The sequence below is a fragment of the Eulemur rufifrons genome, chromosome 20 (genome assembly GCF_041146395.1).
Source record: "Eulemur rufifrons isolate Redbay chromosome 20, OSU_ERuf_1, whole genome shotgun sequence".
Classification (NCBI taxonomy): domain Eukaryota; kingdom Metazoa; phylum Chordata; class Mammalia; order Primates; family Lemuridae; genus Eulemur; species Eulemur rufifrons.
The window spans coordinates 7,516,045-7,541,425 of record NC_091002.1 but is presented as its reverse complement, the minus strand read 5'-3'; the positions used below and the strand labels follow the sequence as shown (position 1 = coordinate 7,541,425).

The following is a 25,381-nucleotide window of genomic DNA, read 5'->3' as shown; positions in this document are numbered from 1 at the left end:
ATTATCTGGGCAGCTAAAAATATATATAGAAAAAAATTAGCCAGGCATAGTGGCACATGCCTGTAGTCCCAGCTACTCGGGAGGCTGAGGCAGGAGGATTGCTTAAGCCCAGGAGTTTGAGGTTGCAGTGAGCTAGGTTAACGCCACGGCACTCTAGCCTGGGCAACAGAGCCAGACTCTGTCTCAAAAAAAAAAAAAAAAAAAACTGACCAGGCTCTACGGTGGCATTCATCAGGACAAAAACACACACTTGCATGTAAACTAGAGGGGAGGGCACAGGACCCTGCCTGGCGCTGAGATGCCAAAGACTGCAGCCAGGGTAACGTCACCACCAGGGACAGAACGAACAAAGCCACACCACGTAAAGGGGCACCTGCGCCAGAAACAGGGCCCAGGCCACAACCCCTGTTCCATCTGCATCCCAGCTTTATTTAAAAATAAGATCATGTGAAACCACACAAACCACAGGAAGGACGGGGCCAGGGCTCAGGGGGTGTCCAGGCTGGAGGAGATGACGGGTAGGGGTCACACACTTCCCAGGTGTGGCTGGCTCAGGTTTCCCATGTAAAATGAGGGTCATGGTGTCACAAACCTCACTATATTTTATACTGATAAATGAGACGATCCTAATAAAATGAAATAATCTACATCATGAGAAGCATAACATGTTTCTGCCAGCTTTTTTCCAGAGGCAATAAAGGCTGAACAAAACTGAGGAATAAACAGAAGTTAACCGATCTTGGGAGAGCAAGGGAGGGCCTTCCACGACAGGATGAGCATGTGCAAAGGCCCTGTGGCAGAGGGCAGAAGGAACGCAGTGCACAGCCAGTGTTCTGGCTGGGCTGTGCGCACTGGAGCTATGTGGAATTGACCCTGGGAAGGAAGGGCCTGTGTTTCTCACAGGTCCGTCTGCCTGCTGGGGAGGGTGGCCTGGGGCTGCCCAGGTGGAGGCCCAGGTGAGGGGTGCTGGGGACCAGGATGAGAGGCAGGGGAGGCAGAGAGAAAGGCTGACCCATGCAAACTGCAGTCAGCACGGCTCAACCCTGTAAAGGGTGTTGAAACTTTGATTTCTCAAATAAAAGGTGTTTGGATTCTAACAATGCAAGTACCGTGATGAGAAGCCTCTGCCTGCCCCGCTGCCAGGGCACCCGGGAGTGCTGGGCCCTCATGGGACACGCAGACCTCCCACGCAGCCCTGGCCCACACCTGCTCCCCGGCACCCACACCTTCCTGACCTCCCCCATCTCCCTGCCTCCCCCCTCCCCAGGGACAGCTACAGGGCGGGTCCCTTGACCCCAGCTCTGGCGGCAGGAAGTGCCATGTATTTGTGGGATGAATCAATCAATGAATGCTGACTGAATATAAGTTTTGATTGAAAGATGACCAATGTATTGACTAATCTCATTGTTAATAAGATTTGGCAAATACTAATTATTTTCTAAGACACAAATCAACAACTCACATTTTTAAAGTCTAATAAAGAAAGAAACTTTAACATTTTTAAAAAAATCAAACGATGACCCGCCTGGTGTGTGAGGTCCACTGTGTCACCTGAGTGTCATCTTCTTGCCCCTGTGGTCCCGCAGACGTGGAGGCCTGTGCAGAGATGCGCACCACTGCCTGGGAGGGCACAGCCTCCAGCGGCGAGGACGGCAGCTAGAAGGGACGGGGGAGGGACTGGTGCTGGGGGCTGTGTGCACAGCAGACCTGCTCTGGGCCCTGCCCAGGCTCAGGAAGGGAAGGGTCACTTCGGCTGGCAATAAACCACGGCCACGGGACGGCCAGAGGTCCTGGGCCCCTCGCTCCCCGCTGACACAGTGGCATTCGCCAGGTGCTTCAGCACTGCTGGAGGTGAGAGCAGCCGCCTCCTCCACACAACCTCAATTTACCTCCTTCAGACCATGCACATGAAGACAAATACCTTGCCCACGAGGCTTGGTTTCTGACTTCAAGGACCCGAATAACTGCCGCAACAGCTCCCCTCCAATCGCAGGAGCCACCAAGACGTGGGCCCAACTCAAGCACCGGCTGCAGGGAGTGGAGGAGGAGGGCGCACAGCCCCCGCCACTCCTGCCCACGATCATGACCCGGCTCCTCAGCTTCCCGAGGGCACAGATGGGACATGCCCACGTCCTCCAGCCATCTCATGCTGAGACAGTCAAATCACTAGGAAGCCACGCATTCTTCAAAGTGGAAAAATTAGAGACAACTGTCTGTGACATAAAAAATGTCAATTCTTTAATCATACGATCTCCTGGCAAATTTTTATGATTCTATTTGGACAAAATAAGTGCAGAAGATGAACAGAGAGTCACTAGGGTCACCACACCTCAGCACCACCCTTCTCGACGTGGCTCAACACAAGGGAAGTCCCCTTCTCTTTGACATGCCCCTTCAGCCGTGAACGTCGTGAGTCACACACCTTAACATGCTCTGGAGCTGTTCTCATCACACGGAACACAGCGCACAATCACGGGAGCCTGCCCTCACCTGAAATGAAATTTCTCACAAAAGCCACAACTCCGACCCCAACTTCAAGGCCAGAACATGAGACGGACACACCAGCACGGCTGTGATTCACTGTGCTGCTCAGAACGACCCGCCTGCTGCCCAGGGTTAAGTGTGCACGAAGCTACACACGCGTGTCCTAAGCCAAAGAAGCACAGACACTGCTGGAACACACCCGCGCATCAGAGCGCGTCTGCGAGTTTACGTTGTCCGGGGTTTGTTCTTGCGGTGGAGCAGTCTGAGTCAAAGAAATGCCTTCTAGGTGAGCAAGTTTTAAAGTCTTTCAGATTTGCTGAAAACTGGAAAAGCCACCACGTTCATACTGGTTGGTCAAACATGTAGGTTACATGTTACAAATTTTAATACCTTAAGATTTCAAGTCTGTGGTTAATCCTGTAACACGTGGCCATAGCCCAGTCTTGTCTCACCAGAACATCTCGTCCAAATCACAATCTCAAGCACTTCGGATATTTAGGTCACGACTCCAAGTCAGGTCACAGAGCTACCACCTCACAGGCACATCTGCAGGCCCCCGCCCAGCTGACAGAGACCCCCGAGGCAAACATACCTGAAGACCATTCAAGTCAGTCTACCCCTGACAACCATGACAAGACGGGATGGGACGAGGGACTTTACCTGGGCAGAGCTGATAAGAGCCACTGTGGTGCCATTTAACCAAATACTTCCAACCATTCACCGCAAACCACCCCTCCGAATCCATACCAGGGTCAGCCCGGGTGGCCCCGGGCAAAGGCTCGGGCCACACACAGGGACATTGTTCCTTAGCGCACGCTTCCCAGCAGGGCAAATTACTGCAGTGTCTCCAGTGATCCCGGCACACAGCGTGACACAGGCGCTCTGCCCTGCCTGTGCTCACGGAGAGGAAGCCAACAGGAGGCTTCGCACAAAGCGCCGCAGAAGACGGCATACATAATTCACGGCGAGACCTTCTTGCTGCTGCTGGCGGCACTTAAATTATTTAAGTCCGGCAGAGCACGGCTGCGGTAACTGCACACTCGCTGTAAGTGCTGAAGATGAAACCTGGGCCTCCCGACACGCTACTCCACCTCAGCAATTTGCTCTTTATTAAACTAGCAATGGAGAGGAAAAAAATAAGTACTTGTAGCTTTTCATATAATAATTATGAGGTTTTAAAACTCTTATTTATACATGTATCTTAAAATTTTTTAAATTCCCATAAATACAAAAACCTATCTTTTTAATGAGAAAGTGATCACCAAAAACGGCATGGTGCCAGGAATCTGTGTTTAGTTAGGTAATAAGCAACTACACCAAACTGAACCATAAGGAAAATTTTTACATCAAAACGAAATACACCAACTCACGGGCATTTCTGAAAAGCCCCTGGGCGTCCGGGGGGCTCCAGGGAGAGGGTGCACGGCCCCACCCCTCTGCGCTGTTCTCACCTGCCCAGGGACGAGCAGTGCCCGGTCTGGTCTGCGAGGGCCTTGAGGGCTTCCAAGGGTTAGGAAACTTCCCGCAAATGCCACGGGGCTTGGCAACGCTCTTCCGCACAGGGCAGGCAGTGCTCTAGGCGGCCGCTGTCGTGCAGCCATTCCCTGGGCCGAGAGACAACTCGCACGGGACAGCACGATTGTCCAGCAACGCTCTCCTGCCGAGGGCTGGATGTTTGCTGACCCTGCTTTTGACTCTTGGACGCACACTGCTACACAATTACAACTTTGTGGCAGTTCTAGTAAAAGAGTATTAAATCAATCTTTCTTTCTTTCTTTCTTTCTTTCTTTCTTTTTTTTTGAGACAGAGTCTCACTCTGTTGGTTGCCTGGGCTACAGTGCCGTGGCGTCAGCCTAGCTCACAGCAACCTCAAACTCCTGGGCTCAAGCGATCCTCCTCCCTCAGTCTCCCGAGTAGCTGGGACTACAGGCATGCGCCACCATGGCCGGTTAATTTTTTCTATATATTTTTAGTTGGCCAGATAATTTCTTTCTATTTTTAGTAGAGACAGGGTCTCCCTCTTGCTCAGGCTGGTCTCAAACTCCTGACCTCGAGTGATCCTCCTGCCTCGGCCTCCCAGAGTGCTAGGATTATAGGTGTGAGCCACCGTGCCCGGCCCAATGTCACATTTTCTAAGAAAAAAATTCCTAAAAATGCTTTAAAGATGGAGCTCAGCCTCGACTGGGCCCACCTTTCTCTCCGTGCACCTTTCTACCTCCAGCTGGTGAGGCACACGCCGTGTCCCCGGAGGCGCAGGGAGGGGGCCTGGCCCGACTTCCGGCTCCACTCCTTTCTGGCCACGTCACCTAGGGCAGGCGCCATAGTCCCCCGGGCCGGGGCACGCAGGGGCTTGCCGTGCCGCTGTGAGACTGCGTGAGTGAGGCGGGTGAGTCACTGGGGCAGAAACCGGGAGCCAGCAGCTCAGTTAAACGTGCCGGGAGACCAGAGGCAGGAATGTGCCTCGGGAAAAGCACCTTCGTTTGCACTGACATTGCCCCTTCTTAGGCAATTTGTGCCACCCTTTTGGGGGACATCTTTTTATTTTGATGTAATTTCAAACTTGCAGAAAAGGTACAAGAAGAATAAGAGGAATTCCCACATCCCTCTCCCAGGCCCCGCACTGGGCCCCGCTTGCTGCAACGCCCCTCCCCTCTCCAAACACACGCGAACCCACACACAGGCCATGTTTGCTGAACTATTTGAGGTTAAGAGGGAGACAGCAGGCCTCTCTGCCTTAAATCTGACAGCGTATACTTCCTAAGAATGAAGACATCCTCTTTTATAACTAAGTACAGTTGTCAAAACCAGGAAATTCAACAGCCCAAGTTCCAGTTTCACCAATCGTGTCCTTTACAGCTATTTTCCCCAGTGTAGGACTGAAGTGGGGACTCACTTTGCTGCCATGTCTCTTTCGTCTCCTTTAATCTGGAACATTCCCCAGCCTTTCTTTATGTCTCTGGACCTGACGTAGGCAAGTCACTTTCTGAGACTGTCCCTCAATCTGGAGTTGTCTGATGTTTCCTTGTGATGTGGCGGGAACACCCCAGAGAGAGGCTGTGTTCGTCTCCATGCCTTTGCTTAGAGGGCACGTGGTGTCACAGTGGGTGGCAACGTCAGTGGCGGTCGCTTCAATCACGTGGTTCGGGTGCCAGGTTTTTCCCCTGTTGAGTCTCTCGCGCTCCCTGGTGACAGAAGGTTTGTGGGTCCCACCCTCAGGCTCTGAGTATCTTGCTCCTCAAGCGTGCGTCCGCGACCTGAGCACCCTCGGCCACTGCTCCTCCTCCGCACTCAGTTGGTGCTCCGCCCTGGAGCTTCCCTTTCTCCCCGTGATGATTAATTCGTGATCTCTATCAGCATGGACTCAGTGGGCTCTTACTTTAGTCGAGGGCTCATTTATGCCCCACCAATACCTTTGCATCTGGACGCTCCTGCCCTCCTTCGGCTGGCACCCGTGTCCTGCTCATGTGTCCTCATCATGCATCGAGCACTGCCTTCTCTTCTGGTATTAAAAAAAGGTCCAGGCTCATCGTGTGACCTTGTGCTTTCCCTGCCCCAGCCCAGGAGCCAGTCCTTCCACTGAAGAGTGGCATCAGACACCACAATCTGGCCCCAGGGGTGCTCACTGCTGCTGGGTCTCACTGCGTCCAGGCCCTCCCAGTGGACAGAGCCAGGACAGGTGGATACACACACACCTCTACATTTACTCCTCTCTGCACATCTGTTAAATACCACAAGTTCCTGCTGGTATCTCCAATTCCAGCCCAACATCCCAATCACGCCATCACGCTATCATCTTCCCCTTTTCTGTATCTGTAGCTCTTTCCCTAACAGTGGGGCACTGGCTCCCATGGTCCCTATTTTTTTTTTTTTTTTTTTTTGAGACAGAGTCTTGCTCTGTCACCAAGGCTGGAATGCAATGGTATCACCATTGCTCACTGCAGCCTCCAATGCCTGGGCTCAAGCAATCCTCCCATCTCGGCCTCCCAAAGCACTGATGTGTGCCACCACACCCGGCCCCCATGATCTTTGATGCCTTTACTCATTTGCTCGAGCCCAGCACACACAGAAAGTAGTTTAAGAACTACTAACACACACTGCTGCAAAACACAAACCTATTAACTCAGTTTTAATATCACATCATCTACTTTTTAAAGCCTGCACCTGTTCACCAGAGTGAACTTGTCCACCCTTCAAAACAGCCAGGCCTTGTGGACACCTGCTATTAGGTCAGTATTCTCTGGTGGTGGAATGCAATAGAGCACATGGCCTTGAGGAGAGGGGCAAGGCACGAGCAGGTGGGACAGGCTCAGCCCCTTCTTAGCTTCAGCCAGCACAGGCTTGGGGAGGCCGACCCAGTTCCTCACTTTAACGAAAATCTGCTACTAATTACAGAGCCCTATTTAAATGTTTTTGGAAGCCTACAGTACCTTAAAACACAGTTTAGATGCTGTTGATTGAAGACAAATGAGGTTCCCGAGGTCTAAAGACCTCCCGACCCACCTGAGCTGATGCTGGGCCCGTTCCGGGCCCAGACTCCCTCATGGCTCTTCCCGCAGCCAGACCTCATGGCTCTGGGGAGGACGGACCCTGAGGCATGGTATCCTTCCAGGAGAAATGTGGGCCCAAATAGAAAACATCTAAATTCTGGGTCTTTCCTGGAATTAGCACTAGAAAGGTCTGATTTATAACTGTTCTGGTAGAGCACAGCAAAACATACTTCCCAAGCCTGAGATGACGCAAGCCCTTCTGGAGAGTGAAATGTCAACAGATGGGGGCACACGCTGCAGGAGCCCACGCGCCCGAGAGGGTCAGCGTGGGAAGTGTGAGGCGACCAGCAGACGAGTGAATCCTGTCACTTGTCACCCTGAATTTCTAGGATCCAAGGCTTAGCGCTGTCAATTGTGCCCATAAGTGGCTGGCAATGAGGGGTACATCTGACCACAGGGAGCCCCCAGGACTCACCAAAAAAGACATAGGACATTTTTTAAAAGATCAGTCTTAATTGAATTATTTATTATGCTGACTTGAACTGAAAAAAATTTACATTACTCATTTACTGGTTAATTCCTTTGTGAAACTGATTTATTTCATTTCAACTAATAAAATATTTATACTTTATGATGACACTCCTCTTCTATTCTCGTGCCAATGGCCACACATGAAGTTTAAGACCTCCCAGTGGTGGCCCCGTCCAGAGGACACCACCCAGTGCAGAAGCTAGTGGACCCCAAGTACTGACCTCATGGGGAAGACTCGAAAATGGTCCTAAACCCTCCCACCAAGGCCAAGGTGGGGCCACCCAGAAACTAAAGACACAGTCCCTGCGCTTCAACTGAAACAGCCCAGGGATGAGGACAAGGAAAGGGCTCCTTCCCCAACAGGGTGGGAGGTCCGAGGGTGCAGAATTACGCAGGGTTCATGGGGGAGGCGCCTCCTCCACCAGGGTTGGCACTTAGAGGCAGCCCTTAAAGATGAAAAGAAGTCACATGAGACCTACTTTATATATCAGGCACAAACCGGGACATTATTAGCTATGGCAACCATATAGCCTGGATTTTCTGATAATAAAGATAATGTTAGATGCAAAACTAACCACAATGTAGTGTTTGTACTTTTTGTATTAATATGACTTTTGATATAAAACAATCAAACTTAAAAAGTCATTTGTCCTAAACTGAGGTTCCAAAAATCTGGTCACCACGCTCGTCCTGTGCCCAGCCAGGCAGGCAGTGCTCACCTGCTCCGGCGCCTGCTGCCTCTGCTCAAGCTCCATGGTGGAGTCAAGGCTGGGGCGGGGGGAGGTGCAACTCTGAGGGGGGACCCAGACATTTCCTTCATTCTCTTCCTGAAACCGGCTGGGTTAAGGTGAGCAAGTGGGAAACGGGACCAGCACCTTGTTCTCATTAATTCGCTGGCCCTGACTGAATGCCTGCTCCATACCAAGCCCTGTTCTGAGAACTGGATGCTCCAGCCCAGTCTCACCTGCCTGGATGTGGTGGCTCACAGTGTGGGCTTCCTAGCTGGGCAAGGTGCTCTCCTTCCTATAAAGCTGTGGTAGTCACAGTATACCGACTTCACAGGGCTTTGTGTAGGGACCAAGTGGGAACAATGGTACACGGGCTTCACAGGGATATTGTGAGAACTCCCTTCCTTACCAAGTAACTTACGAGTTGCTTAACCTTTCTATAAAATTGTGATGACAACTATGTACTGACATTCATAGGAATAGTACCAGGCACATAGCCAGCATTCAATAACATTGATTAAATAAGTGGATCATTTTTCCTAAATACAAGCTGATGAGACAGTACAGGCTGAAAGGCATATAACCTCACATTTCAATACATGCACAATTCTAAAGTATTTTCTCCTTTAAAAAATTTAAACATAAATCTAAAATACCTATCGATCCAATTACCTAAAATTCTAGTCCTATCGCCCCTCCCCAAAGATAACCTATCTTATTAATTTGGTGTTGAGCATTCTGAATTTTTTTTACACTTTACCATAGAAACTATGCGTACTGTTTAGGAAAGCCCCTATGTTTTATCTTGCTAAACTCCATTAGTTCTAAAAGTTATACCTGGCCATGTGATATGCTTTGGGTTTTGTATTTAGATGATAACATCATTTGTGAATAATGATTATTTAGTTTTATTCCTTTCCAAATTTTAAAATTTATTTATTTTTCTTGTCTTATAGTATTGGCCAGAATCTATAACATGATGTTAAATAGTTGCTGAGATAGGCAACATCCTTATCTTATTCCTGGCCCTAATACAGATGCTTCTAATATTTGACTATTAAGCATAACTTTAAAAAAAAAAAAGAATGAATAGTTTTTATCAGTAATTTTATCAGATGCTACTTTGGCCTCTATTGTGATAATCACAAGGATTTGCTCTTTTAATCTATTAATATAACATAATCAGTTAATTCCCATAACATTCCTCCACTAAAATGAAAGCTCTAGGAAGGCAGGAACTTTGTTTTCTTCAACAATGTCCCCCCAGAGCCTAGAGAGTTTTTAGAAGAAAGTGGGAGCTCAAACAAATAACTGCTGAATGAACAGTGACTTGAATGAAAATTCCTCAGTGTTGAACTATCCTTGCTTTTCTTGTGTAAACTACACTTCTTTATTTTATTTATTTACTTATTTTGAGACAGAGTCTCACTCTGTTGCCTGGGCTAGAGTGCCGTGGTGTCAGCCTACCTCATAGCAACCTCAAACTCCTGGGCTCAAGTAATCCTTCTGCCTCAGCCTCCCAAGTAGCTGGGACTACAGGCATGCGCCACCGTGCTCGGCTAATTTTTTCCATATATTTTTAGTTGTCCAGCTAATTTCTTTCTATTTTTTTTAGTAGAGATGGGGTCTCGCTCTTGCTCAGGCTGGTCTCGAACTTCTGACCTCGAGTGATCCTCCCGCCTTGGCCTCCCAGAGTGCTAGGATTACAGGCATGAGCCACTGCACCCAGCCTAAACTATACTTCTTAAGAATTTATTTTTTTTTAAAAAGAAAAAACAACATTGCTGGATTCAATTTGCTAACATTTTATTTAGAAATTTATATATTTGTTCATAAGTGAAACTGGCCAATAATTTAATTTTTATATGTCATTCAGTTTTGGTATCAAGGATGTGCTAGTCTTGCAAAATGAAGTGCACAGCTTCCCGAAATCTTCTATGCCCTGTGTGGCAGACAATATTAAGTTCAAATTACGTGCTGCTCCTCTATGTGGGAGGATTATTCAAGACCTGTGCACTTAGGCCGGGCCACATGCCATGCTTTGGCCAGTGAATGTAAAAGAGCATGATGTGTGCCCCAGAAAAGTACTGGGGCCACAACCTGATTCTGCCATACTGTCTTCTCCCCCTGGCTAGGCCCACAGTGTCCCACGTGGGAGCTGCTCCAATGGCCCGGCTGCTGCAGAGAAACACTCAGAACAAAAACATAGCCAAATGCAACAGGCATGTGACATAACGCAAGGAAGAAATGAACTTTTCCTCTGTTAAATCCGCTAGGATTTTGGTGTTAGTTGGTATTATAACATTAATGAACATAAGCTGGCCAATACACTCACTTATAAACTGGTTTGGACATGGTACCTTTTGGGGGATAGATCTTTGACTTCCAAATCATTTTTGCCTATGCAGATTTATCTAATCAAAGTTTCTACTTCTTAAGTCAACTTTGATATTTATATTTTCCCAAAACTTGCCCAAAAGGTATAGTATTAAGTTATTCACAGTTTTTATAGATTTAATTCTTACTTTCTGACTGTACATAAGACCCTTTTTTCATTATTGATGTTATCTTTGTCTTTTCCCTCTTGATCATACTTGCCAAAGACTTATCTTTTGTTTTATTAATTGGTTATATACTGTTTGTTTTGTTTTCCATTTTATTAATTTTTGCTTTTATCCTTATTATTTCCTTAATCTTAATTTGCATTTGTTTTGTTCTTTTATTCCTTACTTTCTTATGTTGAAAGCTTATTTCCTATATTTTCAAACTTTTTCTAATATATACATTTAATGCTGCAAATTTTTATCTGAAAACCACTTTGGCTATATTCCACTGGTATTAATAGTACTATAATTATAAACAGTTCTAAACTGTATTAGAATTTCCCTTTTAATTTTCTCCTTGACCCATGGATTATCTAGAAGTATGATTTTAAACTTTCAATTGTATGGACTCTTTTTTGTGAACTTTCTTCTTCTTCTTCATCTTCTTTTTTTTTTTTTAGAGACAGGGTCTTGCTTTGCTACCCAGGCTAGAGAGCAGTGGCACAATCATAGCTCACTGCAGCCTCAAACTCCTGGGCTCAAATGATACTCCCGCATCACTGGGATTACAGGTGAGCCACTGCACCTGGCTCCTTTTGTTATCTTTTTGTGATTGACTTTAATTTAATTACATCTACTGCTATCAGTAGATATGAGCTGTACAGTGTAAATATTGTTTTTAATTTGTAGCAACTGCACTTGTGGCATGGAATACTTCATAACATTGGTAAATGTTCCAGCATCTTTGTAAAAGTGTATTCTCTACTGGATGTAAACTTCTCTATCCGCTAGATTTAATTTGTTCATTTTATGATTCAAATACTTTGTAATCTTATTATTGTTTTAATTGGCTTGATTTCTCAGTTTCTGATAAAGGTCTATTATAATCTTCCCTGGAGTACTTACCCACTTTTATTATAGTTCCATCAAATTCTGCTTTATACATATTATGCTACTTTTGGTGCACTCTGCCCTCTTTTTACTGTTTTTACTGCTTTTTCAATTTGTCTGATATTAACTCTTTTTTCTTAATATTGCCTATTATATCTTCTTTCATTTAATTATTTTTAATCTTATGTCACTTGGCTTTTTTTGGTTGTTGTTATTGTTTTTTTTATTTTTAGAGACAGAGTCTTGCTGTATTGCTCAAGCTGGTCTTGAACTCATGAGCTTAAGTGATCCTTCCGCCTCAGCCTCTAGAGCAGCTGGGACTACAGGCACGCATCACCACGCCCGGCCTAATGTTGCTTGTTTTAAAATTGGATTATTTACAATCTAAATGGAGAGTTTTTCTCCTTTGATGCTGTTTCTCTTCTCTTGGTCTTGTAACCTCCTTCAGGACCTGTCCTGGGCTCTTTTCTCTATCCAGTCCCTGTAGGTAATTTTATTCACCTCCAGTGGTCAATTATATTGGAAATGCAATTAAGACAACATTAGTAATACTAATAAAGGCAGCTACCATATATAGCTCCTTAGTATGTACCAGGTATTGTTCTAAGTCCCTCTAAGATGGGTCTTATTATTGTCCCCATTTTATAAAGGACAGAAGGGAGGCACGTGGCCGGTCACAGCGGCTGGGTTCTCCCCCCCACCCCAGCCGTGTGGCCCCAGCGTGTGCTCTCACTCCCGGTGCGTCCTGTTGCCTCTTAAAGCAGCTTCTCCAGCTGTCTGGTTTCCCACGGAGCTCAGAGGTTTGGACCCACCTATCGGCGCGATCTCTAATTACTCAAGTTTGCCAAGACATTAAATGTTCTTATTGGCCTGTTATGTTTCTCCCACCCTGGCGTTTCCCAGCTCGAAGACACCATTATCATCCCCCGTCAGTCTTGGGGCCTCTCTCGCCTCACCCCAGCTGCTCTCCACGGACACACGGACACACAGCAACTCTTTCTCTCTGTTTCCCTGACGCCTGCTGCCATCTCAGCTTTTTCCTGTCTCTCCCCAAACTCACAGTGAGGTTAAGCTTAACTCATCTTCCAGGCCTCAGCTCCGCTCGGCCATCCTGACCATGGGGCTGGACTGGGCCCTGCCACACCACACACTCACACAGCTCCTTACTCTTCTGCCTCAGCCAGCGCTGTGTCCCACCACGCCGTGCCCGGTTGCCCAGAGGCACACGTGGCCTTTCTACAGGCTTCGCTCGATGGGACCGAGTCCCTATAGAGTCTGCTACGTGACAGCTTCTTCCTCACCTGCTTTTGAACAACAGAGTCTATCTGAGAGTGACACGGTAGCCTGAAATAATCTCAGTTAACACTGGTTTTAGATACTTACAGAGATCATTCGTTTAGGAGTTTTTTAAATGGCAAACCAACACAAATTTAGTATCTATCCCTGGGGAAACAGACTCAAGACTTTGAGAGCAAGACAGTCAGTGACTACACAATGAAGATCACATATGTACAATTACAATTTTAAAAACCCAATTGTCTGAATGTTGATGGCTGTGTGTGGCTTGTGATAACATTTCCAATAAAAGCATCATATGCAGATTCCTAAAGTGTTATATCTCAACCAGCTCAGACAGAGGCAAAGAGGGCTCTGGACAGCTGCCAGTGACTTAAAAATCAGATCCAAAATGTATAAGGAAATGCAAGGGCCAGGAATAAGCAAGGCAATCTTGAAGACAAGCATAGTGAGCACTCTACCACCAGATGTCCAAATGCACAACAAAGTGACAGTGATTATGGTATGGAGTCCTGATCTAGGGACAGACATAGAGGCCATAGAACACAGAGGCCCGAGACAGACCACAATATATGATTACCTGATAAAGGTGTGGCTTCAAGTTAGTGTAGAAGGATCAACTTTTCATTAAATGAAGCTGAGACAGCTGTTTACCACAGACAAAAAAATGAATCTTACCCCTACCTCACACCATACACAACAAATCAATTCTAGATGGATCAGAGAATTAAATATGGAAGATAAATCAATAATGGTTTTACCTTCATGGTGTTGGGAAGGGCAAAGCCTGCTCTAAAAGGACATAAAAAGCATTACCCTAAAGGGAAAGTGATAAACTGGATTATATTAAGAACTTCTGGTCATCAAGAGAGAGCACTAAGAGAGTGTATGTATAGCAGAGCTTACCTGCATACATACATCCAGCATAAATACATAAATCCAAAATACAGAGTATGTGCACATCGAGCCAGCTCTCCATATCCATGGACCCCACATTCACAGATTCAACCAACTGTGGGTTTCATGTGGCATTCATTAGTACATTATATTACGTATTATATGTAATCTAGAGATGCTTGGAAGTATATGGGAGGTTACACACAGATACTACACCATTTTATATCAAGGACTCAAGCATCCCCAGACCACAATCTAGGGGATTCCTAGAACCAATCCCCTGCAGATACTGGGGGACAACTGTACATAAATCCAACATAAAATCATTTCCAGAATGTATTTTTAAATTTTTCTATAAATCAATAAGGAAAAGCAGACAACCTAATAGAAAAATAAGCAAAAGTCTCGAACAGACACTTCATAAAAGAGGATATTCAAATGGCCAAAAATACTTGAAAAGGTGCTCAATTCACTAATCATCAGGGGACTGCAAACTGAAACTACAATCCAATGCCCCATATATGTATTTGAACGGCTAAAATGAAAACAGACAATACAGTGTTGTGAGGATGTAGAATACCCAGAATTCTCACACGCGGATGGTCAGTGTGTACGCTGTAAAATTGTTTTGGAAAACTGGCAGTATTTACTACAGCTGAATATATACCAGCCCATAGCCCAATCTATCTCACAGCAGAAATGTATGCAGATGTCCACCCAAAAGACCTGCACAGCATGTTGTGTATTTGTAATGGCCAGAAGTTAAAACCAACTCAGAAGCCATCGAGAGCAGAATGGAAAGACAGCTCCGTGTTCACGCAACAGAGAAGACACAGCTAGGAGAGTAAACAGCTACCAGTGCACGCCCAGGTACAGAACCCACAAGCCTAACGTGACACGAAAGAAGCCAGGCACTAAATCGTACACTCTGCATGAGTCTTTTTGTGTAAGTTTAAAACACAGAAAACTAACCAATGTGTCAGCAGTCAAGCACCCAGGGCTTCTGGGTGCTGGTGACATTTTATTTCTTGGGCTGGGCACTGATACCACAGGTGTGTTCATTTTGTGAAAACCCCTCAAACTGTTCATGGATGGTGTATGTATGTACTTTTCAGTGTGTAAGTCATTCTTCAATAGAAAGTTTTCATTACTTGAAAAACAGTTATTAACAAAAATGTATTTGAATAAAACAGTATCAGGAAATGTGAGAAGAACCACCTTTTAAAATTAGCATCATTTATTTAAATATAATATATGGAACAAATTAAGTATTCTAACCAGACATTTGTTATCTACATTATTCTCTAGATTTGTTATTTGCATTTAATATATTCAAATTGGTCAAGATTCAATTTTAGAGAACTTGTCACTGGAAAAGAATAAAGGGCTGTCACATGCGGAAGGCTGTCCTGTGACACAGATGGCTCCTGCTGTGCTGGACATGCCCAGGTGACTGAGCAGACGGCAGGGCAGGGGCTGTGCATTTGTGCTCTTGTTTCTACCCCGGCACCTGGGAAAGTGACCAAAACAAAAAAGATTCATTGGACAAGTCCCGGATGAAATGCCAGGGAAGGGCAGTCGTCTGAAGATGGAGAGACCAAGTTCAGAGCGAAGCTGGCAAGAAGGGCCACTGGTGCCCTGTGGCCTGGGCAGAGGCCTGTCTCTGCACCTGCTGTTTCCCAGCCACGAGCAGGACACACACGGAGCCAGGCTAGGTCCAGCCTGGGATGGGCACCTTCCTCCCCAACCCCAGCTGTCTCCCAGCGCTCTCCAAGAGAAACCTACAACGGTGTGAGCAACTTGAGCTTGATTAATGTGAACTAAGTCAAAAGGAGGCCTTTCTAAGCCAGGAAAACAGTAAATGATGTCAGGATTCTCAGATTTGGTTGCTCTTGACGTTTGAAAACATTTATATAAAAGCTTTTTGTGACCACAGAACCATGACAAATGACCACCACAGATATTAGCTGTCAGGTTTACGACCAACTCCCAGAGCTTCACCCTGACCGCCGCTGTTCACAGCAGACTCATTCACCCAAGAACCGCAACCCCTTCCTGACTTGAGGAACACTGTTCAAACCCCAGGAGGTACAGCCCCACCGGACAAGGGGCAAACACCAGGACAGGCCGATGCAGCTGACCTAAAGTATCCACCTGAAACCAGGGATGGGCCTCGGCTAACTGAGCTCTGGGCCACGTCCCTGTCCAGGTCCCTGCGTTTCCAGGGGCCACACACAAAGAGATCTTTGCGCAAACAGTGGTGGTAACACCAGCAGGCCATGCAGTGGGCAAGTGCACAGCTGGTGCCAGCCACAAGCTCAGAATGCAGGCCCTGCCGACAACCGCCTGGCCTCGCAGGAGCCTGCCCTCCAGGGCCATGGCTCTAATGCAGACAGGACGCACGTGGCACCCACCTGACGGGGCTGCAGTGAGGACTGAGCGCACTGAAACATACAGCACCTGGCACATGCTGCCCAGGGAGTGCCCCTGCCCCCGCCCATACCAGCCACGCCCTCGCCAGTGTGGGGAGACCCACTGAGTACCACACGCCTACGCCTGGTGCCTCTCTGCGTGGTGCAGGCAAGCCAGGAGTCCCTACCCCAAATTTTCTCCATCGGCAGAAGGGCCTTGCCGAGGCCCTGCAGTGTTTCCTGGGGAGAGCAGGGGCGGTGCTGCCGAGGACTGACCAGGCTGGGCGTCCCCTAACACCAGAAGGCAGGGCTCAGTGTGACACGTGATGACCACAGATCAACTCCTGCTATATTCAGGGAAATACTCCAATATTTCATCTCACTGCTTCATTCTGATGCTCTGACTTTTTATAAACGAATGCTTTATAAAGTCTACCAGAATGTTACAGGCATGTGAAGGTAATCAAAGCTCATGAGAATGCGGAATGAAGTCCCTGTTCGCTCGCTCACTGCGTCCCGCGCCCAACACTGTGCCGGGCAATGGCTACCCTGGGGGGCCCGGGGATGAGAACCCACTCTCTCTGGGTTGTAAGGGCACCTTTTAGATAAAGGTAATGGGAAATTACCTTTGGATAAAGGTAATGGGAAATTACTGAAGCTCATTATTCAAGAAACTGTCATGATCTGGATTTTGTTATGAATTTTACAGACCATATCCTATAAACAGAGTGAAAAAAAATTATGTCACAGAGTTCTGTCTGGCTCCGAGGGAGTATCTGGGACTGGACTTCCCCTCCTGCCACATAAAACTAGAAAACTAGACAAAATGTGCAAGCAACAGTTCTCAAATGTTGGGCCACAGTGAGCACAAGACTGGGACTGCTGATGGAGAAGAGATCAGGGTCCTGTGACAGCCCCACTGTCTGCCGGGAGGCACTTTGGGAGCCACAGCGGATTACGGCTCTTCCCGAGTTGAAGAGACAGAGATCAGAACCAGGGAAGGCCAGGGTGGCTGGAATGTCCAGGTGCCCGAAAAGAGCTAGTGGACAAAGGGCTCCGGGAACTCGCAGGAGCCTGGGGTCCCGATTGAATTCTAAGCGGTGCCTGCGACAGGGAGACACCCCGTGGATCAGGGCAGAGAACAGCCAGGAGCTGCAGGCCAGCAACTGCCTCCCACACAGGGCTGGGAGGTGTCTGATTCCAGTCGGTGCCCGTTGAGTACTCAGCCTTCAAAGGAGGCCCCATAGGTACTGGGCTTAAGTAATGGGGCTGAGCTAGCCCCAGAGTAACAGCTACTTTAGATTTGTTGTAAAAAATTAAAAAGGCCTAAAAAAACCTTGAAGGGATCAAGCCGCCCAAAGCAGTTTCACTGCCACCAAACCAACCTCTGTGCTCTCTGAAGGAGGGCGACCCAACACCCAGTCAAAACTAACTAGACAAGATGCAGAAAACGTGACCCATGAAAAACCAGTTGGTAAAGGGATAGACGATGCGTCTAGGACTCCGTGTGTCTTATACATAGAACACACATGCTCACGGTGCAAAGGAAAGCTCACAGATACTCCGTAGAGAGAAATGAAAGCACAGAGGAATTGCTGCAGATGAAAAACCGTCTTTGTAATGAATCATTCACAAGATGAAATTACGAGCATATTTGACACTACAGAATAAACTTAGAGCAAACCCACTATGAAACATGAAGTATAGAGAGAACAAATAAGACTGAAAATGAAAGAGCCTCCACGACCTGCAGGAACAATCAAGTGGTCTAACATGTAATTAGCGTCTGAAAGGCAGGACACAATGAGAAAGTCTCTGAACCTTGACAAATCCCAAACAGAATAGCAGACAAAACCAACCCAAGTCTCACCATCATCAGATTGCTGAAAACCAACAATAGAGAAAAGTCTTCAAAGGTTTCTTTTAAGTGGTAGCAACCGAGGGTCACCTTCCTGCAGCTTATCTAGCTGGGGCAGAGCATTTCCCAAATGTCACCAAAGCTACTCAGGGAAAGCCGTTAGGGAGAGCCTGAACCCTCCCCAAGCTCAGGATCTAGGTCTAGACCTTTTCCTTAAATTACTTTGGCCCATCAGATTTTCAACCCAATCTGCATAACACTTTCTTCCAGCAACTTTATACATATTGTGAGGGTGAGTCTGTTAGTTTTCAGAACCCTTTGAAAGCCCAAAAGTAAACTTTCATAAGTTTAAAACAGTATTAGTTATTGCAATAAACTATTAAAATATAACACATACAGAAAAGTGCACAAATCCTAAGTGGCCCTCGAAGGGTGTCCACAACGGAACACGCCCCTGTAGCCAGCTCCCAGACTGAGAAGCAGAAACAGGAGTGGCCCTCATGTCTCCCCTCGAGGTCGTGCCCTCTGATGGTAACCCTGGATCACTAAACAGTACTGGCACTGTTTCTCACACCTAAGCTTTCATGAGCGAGGTTTTTGTTTTGTTTTTTCCCCAAGGATCAAACCAATAAATTCCCTTAGAGTGGGAAGGCGGCACACCTGCTCCAGGTATAGCCTCTGGGGAGGAGGAGGAGGAGGAGGGACTGCAGGAGAGGCACAAGGGACTTCCAGTGTCACTCCAAAGCTTTAGAATAAATTCTCAAGCAAACATCCCAAGTGTTAGCATGCATTAATCTTAGAAGGTAGGTATGTGGTCATTGCTTTTATGACTTTTATTATTTATTTATTTATTTATTTATTTTTTGAGACATAGTCTCACTCTGTTGCCCGGGCTAGAGTGCCGTGGTGTCAGCCTCGCTCACAGCAACCTCAAACTCCTGAGCTCAAGTGATCCTCCTGCCTCAGCCTCCCGAGTAGCTAGGACTACAGGCATGCGCCACCATGCCCGGCTAACTTTATATATATATATATATATACACACACACATACATATATATATATATATTTTTAGTAGAGACAGAGGTCTCGCTTTTGCTCAGGCTGGTCTTGAACTCCTGACCTTGAGCGATCCGCCCGCCTCGGCCTCCCAGAGCGCTAGGATTACAGGTGTGAGCCATCGCGCCCGGCCGCTTTTATGACTTTTGAACTTCTTTCTGTTTGCTTGAAAAAAATCTTGATAATATAAATAATTACTAAAAAAAACCTCTCTCCAAATATCTTGTAGAACTGGAAAGAAATAACATTGGAAGGCATCTTGGAAGAAATCAAGTCTCCATGCTTCCAAAACCAAAAATCTACAGTCTGACTCATGTTTACAAATACTAATACAATATTCCATACCCTATAAATACACTGTGTTATTCTGGAGATAATTTTCAAGTCCAAAATCAAACCATAAAGAATGTGATACATCAAAGTAAAGGGTTCTGGTTAAAACAACTACTCTCACATAGCACACTGCAAATTAACATTCTGTTTCTGCTATTTAGCAAACATTTTGGAAAAATGTGCAATTGGGCTACATTATTTTTATGATGAGGAAAATGTGAATTTACCAAATAATTCTATATAAACACCCATGGTACTGCTCTTCAGCTTTTTACATTTCCTGTTCCCTTTCATGATTTTATAGAATACAAATTCATTTGTCAAAAATAGTAACTATTGTAATACTTTATATTTTAAAGATGGGCGTAGTTTAAGTCCCCCTGAATTACTCTGGCAGTGTGAGTGACTCTCCCCATCAGGCAGCCGTCAGTAAGTGCCTCCCAAGCCGGAAGCACCCCCAGGGCCTGGAGCAAAGACGAAGACTGAGACTAAGGGAGAGAAACGACTTGCCCCGGAGGTCAGCCTGTGAGCTGGGGTTAAGGGTGGGACCCACATGTTCACCTGTGGCCAGGCAGAGCCTGGGATGAAGTCAGCCAAGGGACGCTGGCCGGTGGCAGGGCAGCATGGGAGCTTTCTCCACAGACGTCACCAGGCATTTCTGCCTTTGCACCCTTCCCAACAGGATCCTGCTAAGTCTGTCTGCTTTCTGAGAAGGTTTCACTACCAAACAGAAAAAACGCTGAAAGCCACTGTCCTAACCCAAGTCTCACTCTGACGCTCAGGCTGATGTCTGCTGACTAGCACACGTGCTACAGTTCAATCATCCACTCAACACACAGTCCCTGTGCCAGCCGCTGCACTCAGCACCGCAGACAGCCCTGAATGCCACGTGGAGGTCACTTTCAGGGGAAGGGGAGCAAACAAAAGCAATGATACAGATCAATAATCAAAATGCAGCTACCCGACTGATGAGTGGATAAAGAAAATGTGGTGTATATACACCATGGACTACTACTCAGCCATAAAAAGAATGAAATCATGTCTTTTGAAGCAACCTGGATGGAACTGGAGGCCATTATCCTAAGTAAGGTAACTCAGGAACAAAAAACCAAATACTGCATGTTCTCGCTTACAATGGGAAGCTAACTAAGGGTGTACGTCGTCACACAGAGCAGACGAACAAACATCAGAGACTCCAAAGGTGGGAGGCTGGTGAGGGATGAAAAGTTACCTGTTGGGTACAACGTGCACTATTTGGGTGACGGGAACACTAAAGCCCAGACTTCACCATTGTGCAATATGTCCGTGTAACAAAACTGCACTTGTACCCCTACATCCATTGAAATAAATAAGGATAAAATGATGGAATGCTGTCCGTAGCACTGGCAGGAAATTGACAGTGGCCACTAAGAACGAGGGCAGGTGGTCAGGATGGGAAAGCAGGAACAGCACGGTGTGAGCCTCTGCAACACCGAGTGTGCCTGAGGGGCCACCAGAGACCAGGGCTGGGGGCAGGGATGGCGGACAGCACCCAGCAGCTCTGAGCCAGCGGAGGGGCCCAGTCCAGGTGCCAGGCAGATGACTGCTGCTGCCGTGGGGCAGGCGTTTAGGCGAAAGGAGTGGGAGAGACAGGCAGCCACAGGGACGGTGACAAGACACAGGTCTATATGGAGGGACGAGTGGACAGGCCATCTGAGTGGATGGTATGCTTGGGGCGGAGCTGAGTCATCCAACCTATGCAGGACACAGGGACATAGTGGGGGACCTGGGACCAGCCCGCGTGGAGTGAGGCTGGCGAGGCTGGAGTGTTCACGGAGTGGCCAGAGTGAGGTGCCATTTGGACAGGCCATGGGCCCCAAAGCCAGAGCCACACTCACCTACCGATGCCCCGGTGATTACAGACCCACACCTGCCCGAGGAGGCACTGCCAGCGTGTGCTCCATGGCAGTCTCAGCTTCTCAACCTCCAAAGCACATCCAGCCACTGCAGAAAATATCCTACCCTTTCGAGGTATGAGTCCTGGCAAAGCTCTTGGCACAGAGCTTTAACAGTTGAAAACATTATGAGAATAAGCTTTTGTAATAACCCAGCTGCACTGTACAAAAACCCAGAATCAGGAAATCGGAAGGTTCTTCCTCCATCAACAATTAGAAGGTCTTACTTTTACCTATTTCTTAGCGATTTACGCTCTCCCCCAGACGGCCCTCCCGCTTCGGTGTGATTTGTTTGGATGATGTCCCACGGGCAGTTACAACACTGGACATTCTTCCTTCCCTCCAGCCAGCACCTGCTCCCCATCCCTCCCCCTCAGGCCCTCGCTGCCCTCCGCGGAGACCAACCGCTGACCCTTCTCTCCTAGGGTGGTCTTTGGCTAGGAGGGGGCAGACATCACAGGCCTGTTCCCTCCTGAGAAAGTGAAAAAACACACTCCAAGTTGACAAAGATTACAAAAATAGCATTGTCCAACTTCTATAAAATAAAGCCACAAAACTGTACAGTAAAAACATAAACAATAAAAGTATAACACATGACATAGAATAAAACAGTTAAATGAGAGCAAATTAGCTCATGCATGGTTAATTGAACAAAAAAATATTTCTAAGTAAGCAATTTATTAATCACCAAAACTGGCCTGGATGACTAGGTAGGGACAGCTGCCACCTGGCACAGGGCGCTGTCCTGCCTTCCAAGGGACTCCTAAGTCCCTGCTGGAACCCACATTGCCCCACAGAAACACTGCACTGCTCGAGTTCCCGGGCTCCCCTTGGTGAGCCTGAACCCACCACTGACCACAGACTGTGAAAATACCTGTGTGTGGAAACACACCCCGAGTTTCCGTCAGGACCCTCTCAGCAAGCTCCTGTCACCGCGGCAGAGCTCAGGGTTGTGCGGGGCAGGGCCCCTCTTTCTGCCGGAGGCGGGGGCATCCCTGGAAGCCAGTATGAGAAGGGATAGCAGGGGCTGGGAGGGGAGGGTCCAGTGCTGGGTGGGGCTCTCCAGGAGAGGGCGTGGAGGATGGGGGATCCCCAGGCCTGAGCCCCGGCGCTCCTCCTGCACCTATATGACCTTGATCAGTTTCTCCCACTCTGACTTGGTGCCCCTACCTGTAACAATGGCAGGATATAATACAGACCTAGAATTAATTTTAAATTTTTAAATTTTTTTATCTTTTCCCCATCAGATTGCTAATGTGCCGATGTAACAAGGTTTGAGGAGGCGCATCTCACACATGAGCATGAAAACCCAAACATCACCCTTATGAACCATAAAAGGACCTGATTTAATCTAGAAAAGTTCACGGCCACCCTGAAGAGACTGTAACACACCAAGAATGGAGAGAGGTCTGGAATGGATGGAGATCTACTATCTTTCCCCCAGATGGAAAACGGTGTGACGGGCGGACTGCACGGCCCGGGGAGTGCGCACGGAGCAGCAGCAATAGGGAAAGGCAGCTCTGCTGTTGCCTTACCACGTGACCCTGGAGGTCAGGCCTAGAATTAACATGCAGATTAAACGATACAACTTTTTTTTTTACTCTTATGATCACTAAAGAAACTGAAAATGGAAAAATAACATGAAACACTGGCACAGGTCCCGAAATTCAGGGTGCGCTCGGGAAGCAGCCTCTTCCCCCTCCACTCCCCTCCTGCTGCAGGGGACTCCCCACAGTGGGGGCCGGACCCAGGCGGGGTCTGAAGTGGAGGGCAGAGGGGGCCAGGAGGCGGAAACCCCCCAGGGGCAGGGGAACCCCGCCACCCAGCCAGAGCACCACTTCCTCAAGGGACAACAGAGCTGGCGGGGCTGAGAGTAGGGTCTTCCCACACTTGGGAAGCGTAGGTCTTGAAAAATTATAAAATGGACTGCATAATAAAACTCCCTGAACCTACCGCTGACAGAAGAAAACTTTTAGAGGTAAGTAAGGATTATTATATATGATTAAACATATTAAGTAAACCTCTCAAATTTATACACTTCCTGCAGAAATGAATGTCTTCCACCAGAAAAGAGAAGTCAGAACACAGTAGAAAATGTTATGAAAACCATTCACTTTTATCCCGGACTTGGTTACAGGTCCTGTTTCTTTTCACCAAGGAAGTTTTCCCACTCTCAGCTTAAGACTGATTAAGTGACAGGATTATCACTGTGCATAAACTAGGAAATACGATTCCTTTATTCAAGAAAACACATCCCAAACATGCAAGCTTTAGGCTTACTCCAGCCTCAGCTTCCAGTACAAACTTGTTTGTCCGTCATGGTTTTCCTTCTCACGCTGCCCACGGAGCCACCTAGCAGCACCTCTGCACTGGGCCTTTGCGCTCCGCGTCCTGGCAGGGGACAGCAGCCCTTTTTGGGCCCCAGGACCAAGACTGGCAGTTGTGGGACGACAGCAAGTTTTGAGAAAACTACACTTGGCCTCTCTTTAACCTGCAATCAAAGAGGGCAGCCTCAACCCGGCGCTGTTGTCTCTCTCTCGGCAGCTGTGGCTGTCACTGTCTGCACTGTGGACCCCCCAGCATGTGAATGAGAATAAAGGGCCGATGCCTGTGTGACACTGTGTGACCCAACTCCCAAAGACAGAAGGACAAAACATGTAAGACACAACAACAAAACTTGTGAGCATAAGGACTTTTATGAGTATTGTAAGAAATGAGGAATATTTGGAAGAGGCTCTCCAAATCATTTTGGAGAGTTTTTTTTAAAAAATCACCAAACTAAAATGATAAGGATTACATCAGAGAAATCTTCAGTGAAATAAGACATTTCTGGCTATTTCCTTTTTCAATCAGCCCCTTTAAAAGAATTCCTGTGCATAAAATTATTCAAAGACAGAAAGTTTTTGATTCCTCTTTATCCCACACTCTGAATTCACCTACTATCCTTCTCCTAAGAAAAGGAACTTAGCAGCCGGAGTCTCACCCAAATTTCCAGAATTGCCCAAATTCAGCAAGCTCTTTGAAGTCTTAACTTGCTGGTTTAAAAGCTGGTTATACAACAAGGGAAGAGCAAACACACGTCGTAACTTGTCAACTCAGGCATGCGATGGGAGGGACAGCAGCCCAAGCACGTGCCCCCGCCCGGACGACCACGGATGTGCTAGCACTGCAGTTCCCAACCCCCGGGCCGTGGCCCAGTACGGGTCCGTGGCCTCTTAGGAAACAGCCACACGTCACCTCCTGAGCTCCGCACCACGTCCACCCCACAACCTCCCACCCCACCCCCAGTCTGTGGAAAAACTGTCTTCCATGAAACCCGTCCTGGTGCCAAAAAGGTTGGGGACCGCTGCTCTAGCACACTCGTGCTCGGGCTCACCACACTCCTCTGCAGTGAGCAGCTTCCGAACACAGGCTGAGGCCACCAGGAGGTGACAGAAAGCGCCCCCCCCAAATTCACTGCAACTAAAACCCTCCCACAAAGGGACATGGAAAGGCAAAGAAAACATGTTTTTGAGTATGTCAAATGACAAACAGACTTTCACAATTTGAAAACTTTGTTAAAAATAATAAAAATATACATCAGAAATTGTGACTTACCACCATCAGACACAGTTGCAGACTGAAAGAAAAGAGAGAGAGACATGAGTTAATTAAGCCTCATGACAAAACTCAGGAGACAGTACGTCCATTGAGGAACAAAACTGGAAGCTTCTCTGGAAGGTCCTTAGAGACGTTCTCCAGGTGTCTGAGAAGGCCAGACAGCTCAGTGAGTCAAGAGTTACAGTCCCACCTCCAGAGTGAACTCCGCCCAAACTGGGTGACACCCAACAAGAGGAAGTCATCGTCATTTTCATTTGAAAAGAACAAACCCCAGCATGTTTGACACTGCAGTCTTGTTAACAGCCTGAGTGAAAGGAACTCAACAGCCTTCA

The 25,381-nt window shown here is 47.2% G+C and overlaps 1 protein-coding gene and 1 non-coding gene across 2 annotated transcripts in view; both read right to left on the bottom strand.

Moving 5' to 3' along the window:
* Positions 1-25,381, bottom strand: part of RGS12 (regulator of G protein signaling 12) — a 148,143-nt gene that overhangs the window by 28,461 nt on the left and 94,301 nt on the right. The window contains exon 4 of the mRNA XM_069495414.1: positions 25,047-25,068. Coding sequence (XP_069351515.1) covers positions 25,047-25,068 — 22 coding nt within the window. The remainder of the gene's footprint in view (positions 1-25,046; positions 25,069-25,381) is intronic.
* On the bottom strand, positions 22,691-22,790 carry LOC138401333 (small nucleolar RNA U13). The gene has a single exon (XR_011236489.1). It is a non-coding gene; the product is annotated as a small nucleolar RNA U13 (small nucleolar RNA).